This window comes from Pteronotus mesoamericanus, unplaced genomic scaffold (genome assembly GCF_021234165.1).
Source record: "Pteronotus mesoamericanus isolate MK-2021 breed Mesoamerican mustached bat unplaced genomic scaffold, CSHL_Meso_final scaffold_137, whole genome shotgun sequence".
NCBI classification, from domain to species: Eukaryota; Metazoa; Chordata; class Mammalia; order Chiroptera; family Mormoopidae; genus Pteronotus; species Pteronotus mesoamericanus.
In genome coordinates, this window is record NW_026555306.1 from 4,475,189 (window position 1) to 4,493,986 (window position 18,798).

Here is an 18,798-nt window from a genome sequence, read left to right on the forward strand (position 1 = left end):
ACCGGAGCGGAATGAACAGGGCGAACAGGGAGGCGGGTGAGGACGGGGCGAGGGACCGGCGGATCCTGCGGGTCTTGCGGGGCACCCTGTTTAGCTGTTACGTTGAGTGAGAGAGGAGCCAGGGAGAGTTGTGAGCAGAGGAGTGTCCTGAATTCACTTAAGTCTTTCGTTAGCATCATCACCGCTGCTGTGACTGTTCTTTTTATTCCTTTAAGGTGAGTCTCACCACTTCGCGAAGGCGCCCTCCCGCCGCCCACCAGGGGGCGCCAGAGGCCGGGCGCCGGGTTTGGGGGGGGGGGGCCTCGTCCCGCCCCCCCACCCCGCCCCTCCCTGCCCTCCTCGGGCTCCAGGCCCCACCCGGCTCAGACGGCTCCGGACGGGACCGCGAGCACAGGCCGCTCCGCGGCGCCTCTGATCCCCGCGGGACCCCCGCCCAGCCCGCCCGCCCTGTCCAGCCGCTTGCGCGCCCCATCGGTGAGTGGCCCTCGACCGCAGCCGTCTCCACCCAGCCCCCGCCCACGGAGCCCCGGAGCCAGCCCGGGCACCCGATGAGTCCCTTGCTTGCCCAAGACCCTCAGTCCCCACCCCGCAGAGTTTAACGGTCTCTCCCGAGTTCCCAGTCCCTCCTGAAACCTGGCTCTTCCCCTCCCCCAGCCCCTTCCAGTCGTAACAGTGGCTCCCGCTCTCGGCGTCCCTCCCAGTCTCGCCCAGTCTCCCCCACTCCCCCGGTCTCTGCCAGTCGCTCCCAGCTCCGCTCCCCATCCTCTCAGCTAGGGCAGACGCCTCCTCCGGGTCTCTCTGCACCGCCCTCATCCCGCTCTGTCCTACGTGGTCCTCCTCCCCCGCAGGAGCGCCTCTCCCACCTCACCAACCCCATCGCCGGCCCAGCCACCCCCAGCGTCCTTCCAGCGTGACGCCCAGACCCCTCCCTCGTTAGGACAGTACCCAGGCTCCCTCTCCTGCCCACATCCCAGGGCCCAGCTCCTGCCTCTTCTTCACCTCTTCTTCCCAGACCCCTCTTCCCTTTTTATTTTTTTTCCTTTTGAAAATCATTATGATTTTACGGATTTTTAAGCTATTTAATTTGCAATTCTTTCCAATGCTCCAACTGTCTGAACATTGGCCAGGGGTCCCCGCCGGGCTGGGTCCCGCGTCCCCCCACCCCTCTTGGAGCGCTTCCCCTCTCCCTGGTCTGCGCTCACTTCTTTCCCTCCGGTGGCCCCAGAGTCAGCCGCTTCTCTAAGGAGCCCTGGTATCTTTCCGTGGAAAAGGATATTTAGAGATACGACCAAAAGCTGGTCTTGTGAAAAGACCAGTAAAATTATAAGCATCTACTTAGACTGATCGGGGGAGGGAAAAAAGCAAAGGCAGAAATGACTGATATCAGGAATGAAAGAGGGGGCATCGCTACAGGTCCTACAGAGAATGAAAGGCTGGGAAGGGAATAGAGACCACAGTCTGGGTGCTGGGGGTGCTCGCTGCCGCTGGGTTGGTAGTTCTTTCTCTTTGTAACTCTTCAGACCTGCGGCAGGCGTGCAGGCTCTGAGGTCGTATTGTTTGGAGTGCCACCTTTTTAGCACTTTCTAGCCCGTTGGGCAAGTTAGTGCTGTCTTTCGAAGCCTCCATTTCCTGGTCAGAAAAGTGAGGACAATAATAGCCCTACCTTACAAGGCTGTTAGGAAGATTAAATAAAGTAGGGCAGTGCCTGGCATTCATTGACCACACGTTATTATTCTTGTGAATGCCCAAGGGCCTTGTGACCTGGGTGCAACTGGGCAATTTTTCAGCTTTACTTCTCACCCCTCCTCCCGGTGCCTCTGTGTCCAGCCACCCTGTCCGTCCATTTCACAGCGCCCGGCCTTTTCACGCACCGTCCTCTCTGCCTAAATGCCCCTGTCATGCCTGCTCTGTGACAGGGGAGCAGCTCACAAGCCAGCCTCGCCAGAGCTCGCTGACCCTGGGGCCAGCTCCTCCTGTTCCCCTCTGGTGCCCACAAGTCCACCGCCTGGCATTTCTCAGGCACCACCGACTGCTTGGTGCCCAAACCCTCTCCTCACTGGGGGCTTTGAGTGGGTGGGAGCCGGCCTCTGGCCTATTTCTGGGCCCATGGCTCCTGACCCGTGGGGTGATTTCAGCGACAATGTGTGAAATGATGGAAGGGGAGAAGGGAGGAAGAAAAGAATGAAGGAATGTATTTCTTCTAAGCAGCTTCTGCCTCCTTCCCTCTGTCCCTTGGTCTTCCACGGCCAGTCCCCCTTCTTCAGTCGTTCCACCCTTCATCTCTCTTCCTCCTTCGGCCCTTCCCCCCACCCCCACTCCACCGTCCATCATGAGCGCTTGCTGCTCCCCGCCCCCCGCCCCTGCCCATTCCATCCTCCTCCTCTTTCTGGTCCACCTTGCAGCTCCCTTCCTTCTCCTCCCCCTCCACCAGGCAGTCCCCCATCCGCACCCTCCTCTTCTCCCGCAGGCAGCTCTCCCCCTGCGCATCTCCCTCAGCCGGCGAGCCCAGCGGGTAGCGCGCAGCCGCCATGTTCAGCTGGCTGAAGCGGAGCGGGGTGCGGGGCCAGCAGCCCGAGGCCATCCGCACGGTGACCTCGTCCCTCAAGGAGCTGTACCGCACCAAGCTGCTGCCCCTGGAGGAGCATTACCGCTTCGGAGACTTCCACTCGCCTGCCCTGGAGGACGCCGACTTCGACGGGAAGCCCATGGTGCTGGTGGCCGGCCAGTACAGCACCGGCAAGACCAGCTTCATCCAGTACCTGCTGGAGCAGGAGGTGCCAGGCTCCCGCGTGGGGCCCGAGCCCACCACCGACTGCTTTGTGGCCGTCATGCACGGCGACACCGAAGGCATCGTGCCGGGCAATGCCCTCGTCGTGGACCCAGAGAAGCCCTTCCGAAAACTGAACCCGTTCGGAAACACCTTCCTCAACAGGTGCTCGGCCAAGGGCTGGGGGAGTCTTCCTGCCCCTCGTCCCTGTCTCTGTCCCTTCCCTGCCTGCGCGTCTCCCCTTTTTGGCCCCTATCTCCGTCTCCCTCCGTGACCCTCCCCGGCCCTGCCTCTGCTCTCCTGCCTTCCCTAGGGCAGCGCCCAACAGTGTGGCCAGCCTGCAGGGGCCCGCCCCTGCCTAGCGCGGTGCTTTGGGCAAATGACTTGCCCTTTCTGGGCCTCCCTTATCCTCATCTGGAAAATGGGCATGACCGTAGTCCCCATTCCACAGGATGGTTGTGAGGACTAAGTGAATTATAATACATAAAAATGCTGAGACAGCACCCGGGACAAAGTAAGTGCTCAGTAAACACCAGCTCTAATTTTTTCCAAAAGATTTTATTCCTTTATTTTTAGAGAGAGGGGAAGGAAGGGAAAAAGAGAGGGAGAGAAACATTGATGTGAGAGAGAAACATCGATCTGTTGTCCTCCAGCTCACCCTGACCGGGGACCTGGCCCGCAACCCAGGCTTGTGTCCAGACCGGGAATCGAACCGGCGACCCTTGGCTTTGCGGGATGATGCCCAACCAATGAGGCACAGCGTTCCGGGCACAGCTCTAATTTTTTAGTAGTTACTATTCTCTGTCCTGATCTTTCTTTTCTCTTTCAGTCTTCTCTCAGAACCTGATCGAACCTGTCCGAGGCGTCCTCTCCCCCGTCCCTCCCTGCACTGACCGGCCTCTCCCCTCCCTTCCACCCCAGGTTCATGTGCGCCCACCTCCCCAACCAGGTCCTGGAGAGCATTAGTATCATCGACACCCCAGGCATCCTGTCGGGCGCCAAACAGCGAGTGAGCCGCGGTGAGTGAGGCTGGACCCGGGGCAGGAGGGCCCTGGGCCTCTGCTAGGACGTGCCCCTGTGTCAGCTGGCCTTGCGCTGCCTGGGAAGGGAGGGGAGCCGGTGGGAGAGAGGCTGTGATTCCCCGTGTTGGCGCCCGTTGCCGGTGGGGGTGGGGGTGGGGAAAGCGGGGCGGGGAGGGGGGGCGGCGGGCGGTGAACAAGTGTGAACAGGCCGCAGCTGCAGGTCTGGGCGGGCCGAAGGGCGGGAGGGAGAAGTCAAAAAAGAGAGACAGGGAGAGATACACAAAGTCAGAGGCAGGGAGACAAGAGGCCCAGCGGAGGCAGAGCCCAGCAGGAGGCCCAGGGCCCTGGGCGCCCCTGGCTGGGTCTGGGCCGCAGATGGGGCTGAGACCGGCTGGGAGGGGGAGCTGGGCGGGGGCCAAGGCCGGGCCTGGAATTTATAAACAGCTGTGCGGGGGGAGCGGCGGGAGGCGAATTCCAGCGGGGCCTCCAGGGCCCGGCCCCCGCCGCTGCCCCGCGCCGCTCAGCATCTGCGCCCCGCACCCCCAGCCCTGCGTTTCTCTCTCCCCGCGCCCCGGAGGCGAGGAACTGGGGCAAAGGAGGCTGCAGTGCGGGCCAGAGGGGACCGGGAGGGTGGGCCGCGGGGCAGGGCGAGGGCGCGGAGGGTTACTGTGTCCCTGGCTGCGGCCCAGCGGGCGCGCTCCCCGGGGAGAAAGGCAGGGGCAGCTGCGGAAGAGATTGGGTGGGCGCGCTGCCAGCCGTCGGGGAGGCGGGGGCGGGGGCGGGGTGGGGATCCCTGGGAGGACCGAAAGGAGTGGGGTCTCCCACCGCTGCAGGGGTGCTGGGTGGGGAGCCCAAAAGCAGTGGGGAGGACGGAGTAGAGAACGGGTCTCCTTTCGTGGGAGCGGGGTAGAGGAAGAGGAGAGTCTGTCTGCCTGTGCGCGCCTGTCTGTCGGCGAGTCTGTGCCTGTGAGTCGCTGTGACTCAGCGCGCCGCCGAAGAGCTGCGGGGGACTTGGAGGGACTGTGTGTGGCTCTGCGGTGGTATCTCTGTGGACAGTTGTGTGCTTGTGCGTGCCCGCGAGAGAGTGTGTGCAGGGCCGTATGTGTCTGCGTGAGGGCCTTTGGACCTGGAAGGGTGTGGGCGTTGTGTGTGTGTGAATTGCGGGTGAATTGCGGGTGTGACAGTGTGCTTGTGTGTGCATGCTGTTACTCTGTGCGGGTCTCACAGTGTCTGCGATCGTGGGACCGCGAATATCCGTGCAGGTCCCGGACTGTGAGCAAGAGTGTGTCTGGGAGTCTGCAACTTGCCGCGTGTGACCAGGTGTGTGTTGGGCGTGCGCATGCGTGAGGGCGCCCCTGGGTGAGCATCAGGAGGCTGTGTGGCTGCCTGTGTGTGTAACATCAGTGAGCATGCGTGTGCGTGACTGTACCTAACGGAGCTCCCTGGCGGGGTCAAATCTGGGCTCCGCTATTTTTAAATGGTGGGACCTCGGGCAAGCTACCTAACCTCTCTGTGCCTCAGTTTCCTCATCTGTAAGATGGGAATAATAATGGTATCAGCTCCATAGGTGGCACCGAGGGTTAAAATTAAACGTCAAAATGTGCAGCGCACTGGAAACAGCGTGTGGCGCACAGTAGGTGCTTTGGAAGTGCTAAGGGGACCTTTCCTGTGTGAGTGCACAGGCGCCCGGTTCCTCGCTGCCACGTCTCCCATTCCCACGCTGACTCAATCCTCCTCCCCCCTCCTTCCCTCCTCCATGAGACACACTTTCCAAATCCGGGCTGGTGTGTGTGTTTATGTAGACACTGGGGAGGGAGGGGACCCCAGCTGCCGTCCCTCTGGTGACCCGGCCCTTCCTCCCCCCTAACAATGTCCCCCACCCGTCCCCTCCAGTCCCCAGCTGCCACAAGGAGCCTGCTTTCTCCTTAGAAGGACAGACCCCGCACCAACCAGCTCCCCGGCTGAGCAAGGAGGCTCAGGGGGGCTCCTGCTCTGTGGCCTCCTACCTGTGTGTCTTGAGGAAATCCCTCACTTCTCTCTGTGCCTCAATTTCCTCATCTGGAAAATGGGCATCATAAAAGTGCCTGTCTTCCTGGTGTTGTTTTGTGAGGCATCAGGAAGTGATGTCAGGCAAATCAGCTCTGGCTCCTTGTTCTGCCAGTTAACTCCTCAGCACCCCCCCAAGGTCTCTTCCTCCTCCTCCAAGAAGCCCTCCCTAACCCTCCAGCCTGGGTCAGGCGCCCCCTCTGGGCTCCTGCAACTCCCTGGGCTCCCCCATCCCAGCCTGTGTTCCCAGTGGATTGTGAGCCCGGTAAGGACAGGATGGGGCTGCCTGAGCAAGCCGTGTCCCCAGCACAGAGCAGGCATCCCTGGGGACAGTTCCTGCATGATCCCCCCACAGTGGATAACATGCACCATGACTAATACCTGTTGAGCACTTACCATGCACTCAGTGCTGTTTTTTTTTAACAGTTTTATTGGGGTGTAATTTACAAGCCTAAATTGCTCCCATTTTAAGTATATAGTTCAGTGCCAGGTACTGTTTTAAGCTTCTTATATCTATTAGCTCATTCATATTCTTTTATTTTTTAAAAAGACTTTATTTCTTTTTAGAGAAGGGAAGGGAGGGAGAAAAACATCCATGTGAAATCGCTTGACTCTTGCTCACCCACAGCCGGGTGGCAGGTCGGCCTGTGCCCTGAATGGGATTCCAACTGGCAGCCGTTAGCTTTGCAGGACAACCACCAACTGAGCCAGGCTCGTCAGGGCTCTTTATATTCTTTTAATCTTCACAACAGTCCTACAAGGTCTGTTTTTTTATGATTTCCATTTTACAGAAGAGAAAACAGAGGCTCAGACATGTTTCCTACTTGCTTAAGGCCATACAGCCGATGGGGGCAAAGCCAGGATTTGAACCCAGGTCTCTCTTTCCCAAACACTGCTTGGGAGCGACCCATGCGAATGCCTGAGTGAGCGAGGATATGAGTGGTGCAAGGAAGGAGTGAATGAACCTGTTGTTGGGACGGGCGTTCTACAAGGCAAGGGCCTTGTCTGTGTGTTCCCTGTGGTACCAGGACCTGGCACACACCAAGACTCTCCGTAAACAGTGCTAAATAATTTAAAATATTTAACATCTGCTAGGGCAAGAGCGTAGCCACGGCCAACGTGAACTGTAGTTGCTGGATTGTGGGGAGATCCGACAGGTCTGGGGTGGGGCCGGGGTAATGGAGGTTCTGGAGGGGACTGGCGGGGCCCGGGGGAGGGGGGGCGCTCTGCAGAGGCACAGTTGTTAGGAAGCACTTCAGGTATTAACAACTTGAACAGAGAGTGGGCCAAGGCACGCCACTCTCTGCTGAACGCATGTGTGCGCGCGGGCGTGAATGAATGAATGGGGGTGATTCTCCCCTGTAGCTGGCTGGCCTGAGGGACCGGGGCCACAGTGAAGGAATTCTGGGACCTGCGGAGCCAGAGCAGTGGGATACTCTGGGGACCTGGGCTATTTCACAAAGACAAGGATTTTGATCGTTAACAACCGGGACATCTGTACAGCCCAATATCAACCCAAAGGGACGGATGCCTGCGGGTGGCTGGAGGGTGGGGGCTCATCGGCCGTCCCCACCCTCTGCCCCCCACCAGGCTATGACTTCCCAGCGGTGCTGCGCTGGTTCGCCGAGCGCGTGGACCTCATCATCCTGCTCTTCGATGCGCACAAGCTGGAGATCTCCGACGAGTTCTCCGAGGCCATCGGCGCCCTGCGCGGTCATGAGGACAAGATCCGCGTGGTGCTCAACAAGGCCGACATGGTGGAGACGCAGCAGCTGATGCGCGTCTACGGGGCGCTCATGTGGGCGCTGGGCAAGGTGGTGGGCACGCCCGAGGTGCTGCGCGTCTACATAGGCTCCTTCTGGTCCCAGCCCCTCCTCGTGCCCGACAACCGGCGCCTCTTCGAGCTGGAGGAGCAGGACCTCTTCCGCGACATCCAGGGCCTGCCGCGGCACGCGGCGCTGCGCAAGCTCAATGACCTGGTGAAGAGGGCCCGGCTGGTGCGGGTGAGCAGCCCTGGGGGGGACCGCCAGGGGGCAGTAGTGACGGGATGGGAGACAGGGGCATCTCTAGGCTTTCCTCTGACCGCCCCCTGCTTGGCTGCCAGTCACGGACTTAACCAACCAACTCGCTGCCGGTCAGTTGTCTAATCTAAGAGAATCTGCCAGGCTGGACCATGCTGGTGCACAGTAGACCGGGGGAAGCCGAGCTCCACGGACAGTTGTGCCTCTACCATTGCGTTCAGGTCACTGTCTCTTTCCCTGTCTCCCTGTTGCTTCTCTGTTCTATTATTCCTTCGTTTATCACCTACAACCCAATTGTCCCATGTCCCGCCCAGGACTCCTGTGTCACTCAGCAAAAACCAAGCCCTGCCTGTGGTCCACAGCCCACCCCTTCCGCCCTCCATCCGCGCCCCGCCCCCGTCTTCCACTCTCTTCTATCAGTCATTGCACTGCACACTGGCCTTGTCAGTGCTACCTCAGGGCCTTTGCACTTGCTGTTTCCTCTTCCCAGAGACTTCCCCCTACCCACCCCTCTCTCACCTGGCTCATTTGTCACCTCGCTGTCTTTACTCAAGTGTCACCTCTCAGGAAGGCTTCCCTACCTGCCCTCCCTTTTTATGAAAATAACTCCCCCCACCTGCTTCCACCTGCAAGTCCTGCTTTTTTTGTTTTTGTTTTTAAATTTTATTTATTTATTTATTTATTGGGAAGGGAGAGAGAAAGATAGGGAGAGAAACATGTACGAGAGATACATCAATTGGTTGCCTCTTTTGGGTGTCTCCAACCAGGGACCTGGCCTGCAACCCAGGCATGTGCCCTGACCGGGAATCAAACCGGTGACTTTTTGGTTCGCAGGCCGGCGCTCAGTGCACTGAGCCACACCAGCCGGGGCTGCTGGTTGCAGTTTTCTTCATTGTGGTCATTACTGCCTGGTCCTATGCTATCCGTTCCTTGGGTTTCAGTGTTTATTGTCATCTCTCTTCCTCCTGCATTTAAGTTCCACAGAAGCAGGGGTCTTTCTTTCTTTGAATTTGTCCCCTGCTGTATCCCCGGCTCCTGGAACAGAGCTGGCGCTCAGTTCTGAACAACGGACACTGAACGAGCACGCGCATTGAACGAAATCCCTTCTGTGCCTGGCCCTGTGCTGGGTGGTGTAGGGCAGTCCCATCCCCGACGGTGAAGACCCAGCGTGGTCAGCGCTGGGGCTGGGAGCCCCGGGGGGAATCAGAGAGGGCTGCTTGGAGGAAAGGGCCCCTGAGCTGCAAACGGGAGGATGAGGCGGATGAAGAAGGGAAGGGACTCTAGACAGTGGGAGGAGCAAGCACATGGGCTGCAGATGAGAAGATGGCAAGTTCCGGGAAGAGGGACGATGTCAGTTGACTCTCGTGCAGGCAGGACCAGTAACTGAATCTGAAGCTGGGGGGTGGGGTGGGGGGTGGGAGTTGCAGTTCCCAGGGCTGTGGCCGGGAACGTCTCCGCGCTTTGTCTCAAGAGCATCGCTTTGTCTCAAGGGCACCGGGGAGCCATGGGAGGGTTCGGAGCAGGGGAGGGGCAGCGTCCTTTCTGGGGGGTGGACTCAAGGGTGGTGAGACTGGGGCGCAGACCCCGGGGGAGGAGAGGAATAAAGAGGAGCCTGGGTCGGGAAAGGGAGGAGAGCGCTGGTTTCAGAGCGACTTTGGAGGCCAAATGGAACATTCATGGGGGAGACTGCCAGGATGGAGGTGGGGCAGGAAGCTGGGCAAGCAGGGAGGCCCAGAAGGTGATGGGGGGTGGTGGGGGTGGAGGAGCCAGAGGTGTTGGTTTAAGGAGCAGGGAGAGGGGGTGAGTCAGAGCTCCGCCCCTGCCCCAGGAATCCTCCCTGGGAGGGAGCGGCCTGTGTGGACTGGAGCCTTCAGAAACCACCTTTCTGTCCTCTGCCCAGGCTCCGGCCTCTCTCCGCCTGTCTCTCTGTCTCTCCATGTATATCTCTATCTCTATCTCTATCTCTATCTTTATCTCTATATAGATAGATATACATATCCTTGTTTATACCTCATTCTCAGTTTCTCTCTCTCTCTTCTTTATCTTTTTTCCTTTCCTCCCTCCTTCCCTCATTCTTTCTCCCTCTCTCTCCTTTCTCCGTGTCTGCCTGCATCTCTCATTCATTCTCTGTCCCTTTCCCTCTGTCCTTTCCTCCCTCTCTGTCTTATTCTCTCTCCTCTCTCCCTCATCCTGTCTCTCTGTCAATCATCTATGTATCCACCTATCTATCCCCCTCTCTGCCTTCCTCTCCATGATTCTCTCCCCCCACCCCCGCCCCAAAGACCCCAGGCCCCGTTCCCGGAGGCCGACAGCGGCAGGAGCTGGAGCCCAGGGTCCGGGACCGAGGGGCAGGGTCGGGCCGGACACCTGGTGCCCCCGCCGGACAGGAGGCGGCTCCGGAAACCCGGACAAACCCCGGAGTCCGGGACCCGCGCCCGGGCCCACCCCGCCCTCCCACCTTATCTCTTCCTGGCACCTTCCCCCGCTTCCTCTCTGGAAAAGCCATCAGCAGTCTCCCGCCTCCCGTCTTTGGGTCCCCGAGCAGCGGCCCTTTGGCCACGCCCCCTCACCCCATTGGCCCGCTCTCACAGGCCACTCCCACCAGCCCTGCCACACCCCTGTCCTGATTGGCCCCTCACACCTACAGACCTGTCCTACCCCTTCTACCCGCAGATCCCTCCGTGGCTCCCTAGTGCCACTCGAGGCGCAGGGTCCACTGTGACCAAGCCTCGCTGCCCCGCCCCTGCTCCATGTCACCTGCTCACCCCCGCGTGTGATTCTGCCCCAGTCGGTCCCACCATCAAATACGCTCTCCCCCAAGGGTACAAGGCCTTCCTGGACTTTCGGTAGCCACCGTTCTCTACGAGGTCGGGTGTCCATGGGCCCTCTGGCTCTGCTCTTCGGCCGGAGCCAGAGCTACCAGAAGGGCTATTTCGCTGGGCCGGGGTAGCTGAGGCCAAGGGCTTGGGAGGGTCCCCCCTCCCTCGCTGGGCTGGGGTAGCTGAGGCCAAGGGCTCAGAAAGGCCCCCCTCCCTCGCTGGGCCGGGGTAGCTGAGGCCAAGGGCTTGGGAGGGTCCCCCCTCCCTCGCTGGGCTGGGGTAGCTGAGGCCAAGGGCTTGGGAGGGTCCCCCCTCCCTCGCTGGGCTGGGGTAGCTGAGGCCAAGGGCTTGGAGGGTCTGCGTCTCCAGAGGCCAGACGCCCTGAACCTTCCTGCCGAGCTGCTCTGAGCAGCCCAGGGACATTCATTTAGCACACAGTCAGGGAGGGCCTGCAACATGCCCCTTCACTGCTCCAGGCCCCGGGGGCACAGCAGGGAGCCAATTACTTTGCAATGGGGAAGTGGATATTAAGTAATCTATAATATTATATTGTACGTGACAAGGATTAGGAAGAAAAATGAAGCAGAGGAAAGAGCAACTGGTGAGGGGCTGGCTGTTTTAGGGACATCAGGGAGGGTCTCCCCAAGAAGGCGATATCTGAGCAGCGGCCCACAGCGGGGGGAGGGCGCGCTGAGCGGAGATCTGGGGGAGGCCTCGCCAGGCAGAGGGAACAGCAAGTGCGAAGGCCCTGAGGAAAGGGCAGGTTCCAACGAGCAGCCAGGGTGGCTGGAGGAAGCAGGGAGGTGGAGGTGGGCGGGGACGAGGATTCAGGACCGGCCAGAGTCACCCACATTTTCAGCACGCTAACCTTCTGATTCATTTAATAAGTGTTTTTAATGGAACATTTAAGCTCATTCATGCCGGTCAGTTCCTGCCCACCCCGACCCCAGCCCTCAGGGCCCCCTCCTTAGAGGCAGCCCCATGAGCGGCCCCCGGTGCCTTTTCCTAGAGATAACATTCTTATTTGACCATATACATTGAAATATTTAGCTTTCTACTTAAAATGGGACATAGCATACTCATTACTCTGCTGTATTTGTTTGTTTTTTGATAACATATGAGACTGTGGCCCAGAGGCTCCCTAGTTCATTAGTTTATTCTAGAAATATTTCTTGAGTGTTTTCCGTGCCCATTGTGCTGGAGCTGAGGACAGAGGGAACGATGAAGGTCTCAGCCCCCCTGGAGCTCTCCTTTTGACGCAAAGAGACAGAATAAATAAACCAGCAGATAAATAATGATGAATTGCGATAAATGTTGTGGAGAGAACGACAAAGGTGAAGCTGGGACACAGTTGGATGGGGCGGTGGGGGCACCTGCTTGCCATCAGATGGCCTGTGTGAGGAGGCGGCCTCAACACGGAGCTGAGGGCGCCAGCTGTCGGGAGACGGGGCAGAGAGTGGCATATGCAAAGGCCCTGGGGTGGGAAAGGGTTGGCATCTGGTGAACCCAGGAAGGCGAGGGAGCTAGAGCAGCGACGGGGGCGCTGCTGGTCGCCGCGGCAGGAGCCACATCGCAGAGCAGTGCTTCGCAGGCCTGCCAGTCAGTCTCAGGGCCTCCTCACACTTGTAAGAGTTACCGAGGGCCCCGCAGGACTTGTCTGTACCGAATCTGTGTTGGCCGTGTTAGAATTGAAAGCCCAGAAAACGTTTACGGTTTATTTCAATATTAACAAGCCAATAACTAATAATTACATAATTATTAGGCAGTCATTTATTATCATTGTTATCAGTAGTTTATTGGTGATGTTAGTGTACCTTAATAAATGTCAATAATAATGAATATTATAAGATCACTTAACATTAACAACAAATGTTAGTTAATCTAAGTAACATATGTTTTATAAAAAGTAACTATTTTTGAAACAAAATAGTTTAGGAAGGACCCTGAGCTTGTTTTACATTTTTTGCAAGTCTCTTTGATGTGTGCCTTCCCCATATCTTGTAGTCTTAAAAAATGAAAAGAAACCTCATTACCTACCTGCTCCAGAAGAAATGAAAAGTAAAAAAGCTAAATAGCGCCTTCTATTATTATTTTTTTTTAAAGTGCACAGAGCCTAAGTGCACATTTTTTAAAAAAGATTTTATTAATTTTTAGAGAGAGAGGAAGGAGGGAGAAAGAGAGGGAGAGAAACAGCGATGTGTGGTTGCCACCCGGGGACCTGGCCGGCAGCCCAGGCCTGTGCCCTGACTGGGAGTGGATCCAGCGACCCTTTGGTTCGCAGGCGGCACTCAATCCACTGAGCCACACCAGCCAGGGCATGCCTTCTATTATTCAAATTCTTTTGTTTGAGTGAACCCCTAAAGGTTCTTGGAACCCCTAAAGCACACTCCGAGAATTGCTGCTGTATGGCCTTGTCCGCTGGCTGTGGTAGGAATTTTCAACTTGGATGAAAAGCAAATCGAGGCTTTGGAGTAGCATGAAAACCTTTGGTGGCACTTGGAGAGAGAGGGTTTGTAGGGACAAGAGGAGAAGCCAGGAGACCGGGGGGTGACTGGTATGTCTCCCCAGGCAAGAGCTGGTGGCCCTGGTGGTGGCCACTGAGGCCGAGAGACACGAGAGATTTAGGAGGCAACAGGAGAGGGACTCACTGCGAGGTTGGCGGTGGTTAGTGAGGGACAAGGAGATTGAAGTCAGGACTGATTTCCAGATTTCTGGCCTCCACTGCGGAGGGAGAGGTGGGGGTGCCATTGGTTCCCCCCAAGTGGGCACATCTGACGGGGACACAGCTCTGGAGGCTGGGCCCAGATTCCCTAGAGGGTGCTCGGAGCCAGAGCTGTGCGGGGCAGTGGCCAAGGCAACCTCGGGGAGGGAGCTGGGCTGGGACGTACCTCTGGGTGGGGGCAGAGCTGTGGGCGCTTCAGCCTCGAAAGGGCCGAGGTCGCCTGCAGGAGAGGAGGAACCCTTCTACCTGTGACAGCACAGCCTGCTTGCCTGTAACTGTTCAAAATGCAAATCCTCAGGCCCTGCCTGGCACCAGGTGGATAGGCAACCCTGGGCGGGAGGCCTAGGAAGCTGTGTGTGTGTGTGTGTGTGTGTGTGTGTGTGTGTGTGTGTGTGTGTTGTGTGTGTGTGTGTTTTAAGATTGCATTTATTTAATTTTAGAGAAAGTGGGAGGGAGGGAGAAAGAGATGGAAACATCGATGGGTTGCCTCTCGCACACCCCTGTACTGGACCAAACCTGCAACCCAGACATGTGCCCTGAATGGGAACTGAACCAGTGACCTCTACCCACTGAGCGACACCAGTCCAAGCAGGAACCTATGTTTTGATGAGCCCGCCCGCCGGGGGACTGTGAGGCAGGCTCAGGCAAGCGCTCTCTCCCCGCAGGTTCACACGTACATCATCAGCTACCTGAAGAAGGAGATGCCCTCCGTGTTTGGGAAGGAGAACAAGAAAAAGCAGCTGATCCTCAAGCTGCCCGTCATCTTCGCCAAGATTCAGCTGGAGCATCATATCTCCCCCGGCGACTTTCCTGACTGCCAGAAGATGCAGGTGGGAGGCCGCCCGGGAGGGGGCAGAGGGTTGCCAGCCGGGAAGGTGGGCTTCTGTGGGCTCCGGGATGCGGGATGCGGACCGGAAAGGGGAGTGATGGGTGGCGGGTTCTGGAAAGCACCTTCCGCAAATGGTTCCGTGGGAGTATGGTTTTATGAGTTAGGATGTGAAGGAACCGCCCCCTCCCCCCACAAACCTATGGCTTAATTAAGATAGAAGTGTATTTCTCTCTTTCATAAATGTCCTGGGAGATGATTTGGGGCTGGTTTGGTGCTTCACAGAGCCAGGGACTCAATTTTCCTGAGTTTCCCTCCATGCCTGGCTTCCTGGCCCAAGAATCCCTCATGGTACAAAAAGGCTGTGGAAACTCTAGCCCTTGTGTCTGCATTCCAGCTAGCACAGAGGAGATGGAGAAGGGAAGCTAATGGGACAGTCTGTTATTTTATACAACAGTGCTGTCCAATAGTACCTTATACAATGATGAAAGTATTTTATGCTGTGCTGGCCGATATGGTAACCACTAGCCACATCAGAACTGAAATTTTAGGTTTTACTTAATTTTAACTCATGTAAATGTCAATAACCACATGTGGCTACTGTACTGAACAGGGCAATTCTACTAAAGTTGCACTTGTAGCTTGTGCTGCCATTCAGTTGGCCAGAACTTAGCCGGGTGGCCAACTGCAAGGGAAGCTGGGAAGTGTAGTCTTTCCTTTAGGAGGCCAGAAACCCAGGCAATGTTCTGGGATTCCAGTCCTGAGGAGGGAGGGGCAAAGGATTTTGGGGGATGAACGGGAGGCTCCCCGCCTGAGCAGGCCGAGGATTAACTGGCGATTAACCCGCGAATGCGCAGGGGCTGGGCGTGGTGGTACGGGGTAAAGGAAGAGCCACCGGAGGCGGGCCGGGCGGGAGCGACCCAGTGCTCTCGGAAACAAGTCCAGGCCCAGGCACGTGGCGGGGACGAGCCCCTGGCCCAGGCAGAGCCTGCTCTGAGGGCTGACCCTCAAAGCCTGTGGCCGCTGGGCCTGCGATGTCTCCCAATGCAGGACAGGGGGGATCCTGGGAGAGTGAATTTGTGCCTTGGCCACATACTAAGCTCCATGAACTTGGGTAAGTCACTTCGTTTTCTGAGCCTCAGTTTCTTCAACTGGAAAATGGGCATCTTGCCAGCATCCACCTACTGCCACGAGTACCAAGCCAGCTGACGCCCGCCGAGCCCTGGGCACGGCGTCCGGCACGGAGCTTGGGCTTGATGGAGATTTTTCACCCTTAGCACGAATGACACTTGGGGCCAGAGAAGTTGCCATTGCAGGACGGTTAGTGGTGTTCCTGGCCTGTCTAGACACAGTAAGAAGTGTCTCCAGAGCTTGCCAACTGTCCCTGGTGGGGACACCGTCGCCCCTGGTCGAGAGCCGCTGGCCTAAATAGCAGCTGTTACTGTTACGCTGACATTTTTATCCAGGCAAATTCATTTAGCACTTCTCACCCCCCAAATGAGGGAAGTGCTAGCTCTCAACCTGTTTTACAAATGTGGAAACTGAGGCCCAGAGAGGTGAAGTCATTTGCCTGAAGACACGCAGCGTGTAAGTGGCAGAGCTGAGCAGGAACCCCAGCAGCCTGGCCTTGGAGCCCTGCCCCTCCCCCGACGACCCTGCTGCACCATTCACACGCCCATCTTTTTTTTTTTTTTTTTAAGATTTAATTTATTTTTAGAGAAGGGGAAGGGAGGGAGCAAGAGAGGGAGAGAAACATCAATGTGTGAGAGAAACATCTATCAGTTGCCTCTTGTACGCCCCCAGCTGGGGACCTGGCCTGCAACCCAGGCATGTGTGCTGACTGGGAATCGAACCGGCGACCTTTCAGCTTGCAGTACGGCGCTCAACCACACCAGCCAGGGCTCACATCCTCATCTCTCTATGGTCACGTTCAGTGGGTCTCCCTGACCGGGCTTTGGAAATTAATGTGGTGCCATAACATGGGTCAGTCCTTGTTGTCACTCTGCCGGTGTGGGTCACTTAGAGTTGCCAGGGCGAGAAGCTGTGCGGCCCACTAACCCAGCCACACAGCCGCTCTAGCGAAAGAAGACTTGTTGTGGGGCACCCTCCCCCATCCCATCCTACCCTCAGGATCCCTAAATGGCCCGTCCACCCCAAAGCTAGCCTCCGCACCCGGCAGCAAGCCCCCTAGCGCTTTCCGAGTTGGGGAGCAGCAGAGCTAACAGAGTGGCAGACACTGAGTTTTCCTGACTTGCATCATGGTAGGGGTGCTGGCTGGGTGGAGGGCCCACTGGCCTGGGCTCTGGTAAAGCTGGAGCTGATGTCGGTCGAAATGTTGAAATCCTCCTCGACCAGCTGGCAAACGGCTGCTGCTCTGAGTCATCGGAGGTCCCCCAAGCTCTCCGCCGTCCAGTGATTCCGGGGTGTGCCGGGCACAGGGAGGGGGGCAGGCGGGGAGAGGGCCCGCGGGACCTTGTTGCCCAAGCCCCTTCTGAATGGTGGGGTGACAAGCAGATTTTCCCATGCGTCTTTCCTCTCGGTAAAGATCTGCTCCGGGAGCTGCTCAGGTGTCCTGGTGCCACCACGCGGCCCGGGGCCTTGGGGGGGAGGTGTCGCCTGACCTTTCGGTGCCCCCCTGCCCTGCCCCACAGGAGCTGCTGATGGCTCATGACTTCACCAAGTTCCACTCGCTGAAGCCGAAGCTGCTGGAGGCGCTGGACGAGATGCTGACGCACGACATCGCCAAGCTGATGCCCCTGCTGCGGCAGGAGGAGCTGGAGAGCACCGAGGTGGGCGTGCAGGGCGGCGCCTTCGAGGGCACCCACATGGGCCCCTTCGTGGAGCGGGGGCCCGACGAGGCCCTGGAGGACGGCGAGGAGGGCTCGGATGAGGAGACCGAGTGGGTGGTGACCAAGGACAAGTCCAAATACGACGAGATCTTCTACAACCTGGCGCCAGCGAACGGCAAGCTGAGCGGCACCAAGGCCAAGACCTGGATGGTGGGCACCAACCTCCCCAACTCGGTGCTGGGGCGCATCTGGAAGCTGAGTGACGTCGACCGGGACGGCATGCTGGACGACGAGGAGTTCGCCCTGGCCAGCCACCTCATCGAGGCCAAGCTCGAGGGCCACGGGCTGCCCACCAACCTGCCGCGTCGCCTCGTGCCGCCCTCCAAGCGGCGCCACAAGGGCTCCGCCGAGTGAGCCGCCGCCGCCCGCAGGGCCTCCCGCCCACGCGCCCCGCCGCGGCTCCCCAGCTTCGGTCAGCTGCACGCACACCCCCGGCCCACGTGCACCCCGCCTGCCCGCCTGCCCAGCTGTAAGGACGGGGGTCTCTCTATGTCCTACCGCCAGACAGAGGGGACCAGGGGAGGGGCAAGGCTTCTCTGCTCACCCTTCACACCTCTGCCCACACGTACACTTAGGCACATCACACTGACATTAACACACGCGCGCGGAGGCATCCGTCCGTTCATCCTCCATTCAAGTATTTATTGAGCACCTAGTCCATTCGGCGTTTGGGGCTCGTTCTAGGCACTGGGGAGTCCAGAGAACAAAACAGACATAATATCTGCCCTCATGGAGCTGACGTTCTCAGGAGAGAGCACCTACGTGTCATTCAAATGTGTGCGCGCGCGCGCGCGCGCGCGCACACACACACACACACACACACACACACACACACACACAGAGGCCCTGACCAGTCCCATCCTGGATTCTGGGTAGGACCCCTCGCCTCTCCCCATAAATGAGCAGCTACTTGGTTGAAATGACTAATAGGCCCCCTGCTCTACTTCCTCTTGCCCCCCCGGGAAGGGCCCCCCCATCCTATCCTCAGGCCTTGGGACCACCGGGGGTTCAGAGGGAAGACACAATCTCCTACTTCCTCAGATGGACCCCTCTTAGCCCCTCCCCCCGGCTCCGGTCACGGCCTTTTTAATAAGGATCTTTCCGGGACAAAAAAGCCTCCCCAGTTTTTGCTCTTACCAGACTGTGCTCACTTGGAGGTATTTGTGTTCCTCCCCTGCCCCGTGCCCCCCCCCCCCCACCTTGGGCTGAAAGCCCAGCCTGACCCCTATCCCCCTTCCAGCGGGTGGTCATGATTTAAGACTGTGGGGTCCCAGCCTTGCCATCCATCAGTCCATATTGATGTGGCGCCCCTACCAAATATAAAAGACCCCAGGGCTTTATTTTAGTCCCCTTTTCAGGGAGGTTATGGGGGTACAGGCTCTTGGTGCTACAGCCCCCCCTCTCCTATAGGGACCTTGTACCCCCTTTCCTGCCATCACCCCATATTAGTGCTTGACCCTGGTGGGAACCCCATGGAAAAGACGAGGAAGAGGAAAATAGAGCACTGGATAGGATTCCCACGCTCACCATCCCCCTCCCCCCCGCCCCAATATCTGGGAGGGGCCTGTGAACGGAATAGCGGGCCCACAGAGCGAATAAAGCCAAGGCTTCTTTCCACGTGGGAGTCAGGCTGTCTTTGGACGGGCTGTGGGGGGATCGCTCTGCTCCCAACCCCCCGGGAAGGAGAGCCCGTGGTAAGATTTGCATGTGTCTCCCCTCCAAGCTT

General features: G+C 58.2%; 1 protein-coding gene across 2 annotated transcripts; it reads left to right on the forward strand.

Annotated features, from left to right (window-relative positions):
• Positions 1 to 418: 418 nt before the first annotated feature.
• EHD2 (EH domain containing 2) lies at positions 419 to 18,689 on the forward strand. Of its 2 annotated transcripts, none has more exons than XM_054588659.1 (6): positions 419 to 474; positions 2,468 to 2,932; positions 3,689 to 3,786; positions 7,426 to 7,838; positions 14,063 to 14,227; positions 16,875 to 18,689. In XM_054588659.1, exons 2-6 carry the CDS (start codon positions 2,529 to 2,531, stop codon positions 17,424 to 17,426), a joined length of 1,632 nt encoding a protein of 543 aa, XP_054444634.1. In that variant the 5' UTR covers positions 419 to 474; positions 2,468 to 2,528; the 3' UTR covers positions 17,427 to 18,689. The 2 variants fall into 2 exon arrangements, with proteins under 2 accessions (XP_054444634.1, XP_054444635.1); XM_054588660.1 differs by having other exon boundaries at positions 449 to 474; positions 2,472 to 2,932.
• The last annotated feature ends 109 nt before the right edge of the window (positions 18,690 to 18,798 follow it).

Excerpts from the sequence above, each read along its gene's own strand:
- EHD2 (XM_054588659.1), top strand. The coding sequence starts at position 2,529 with ATGTTCAGCTGGCTGAAGCGGAGCGGGGTGCGGGGCCAGCAGCCCGAG. Across the intron at positions 7,839-14,062 it reads AGAGGGCCCGGCTGGTGCGG|GTTCACACGTACATCATCAG; the intron begins GTGAGCAGCCCT and ends CTCTCCCCGCAG. Across the intron at positions 14,228-16,874 it reads CTGACTGCCAGAAGATGCAG|GAGCTGCTGATGGCTCATGA; the intron begins GTGGGAGGCCGC and ends CCTGCCCCACAG.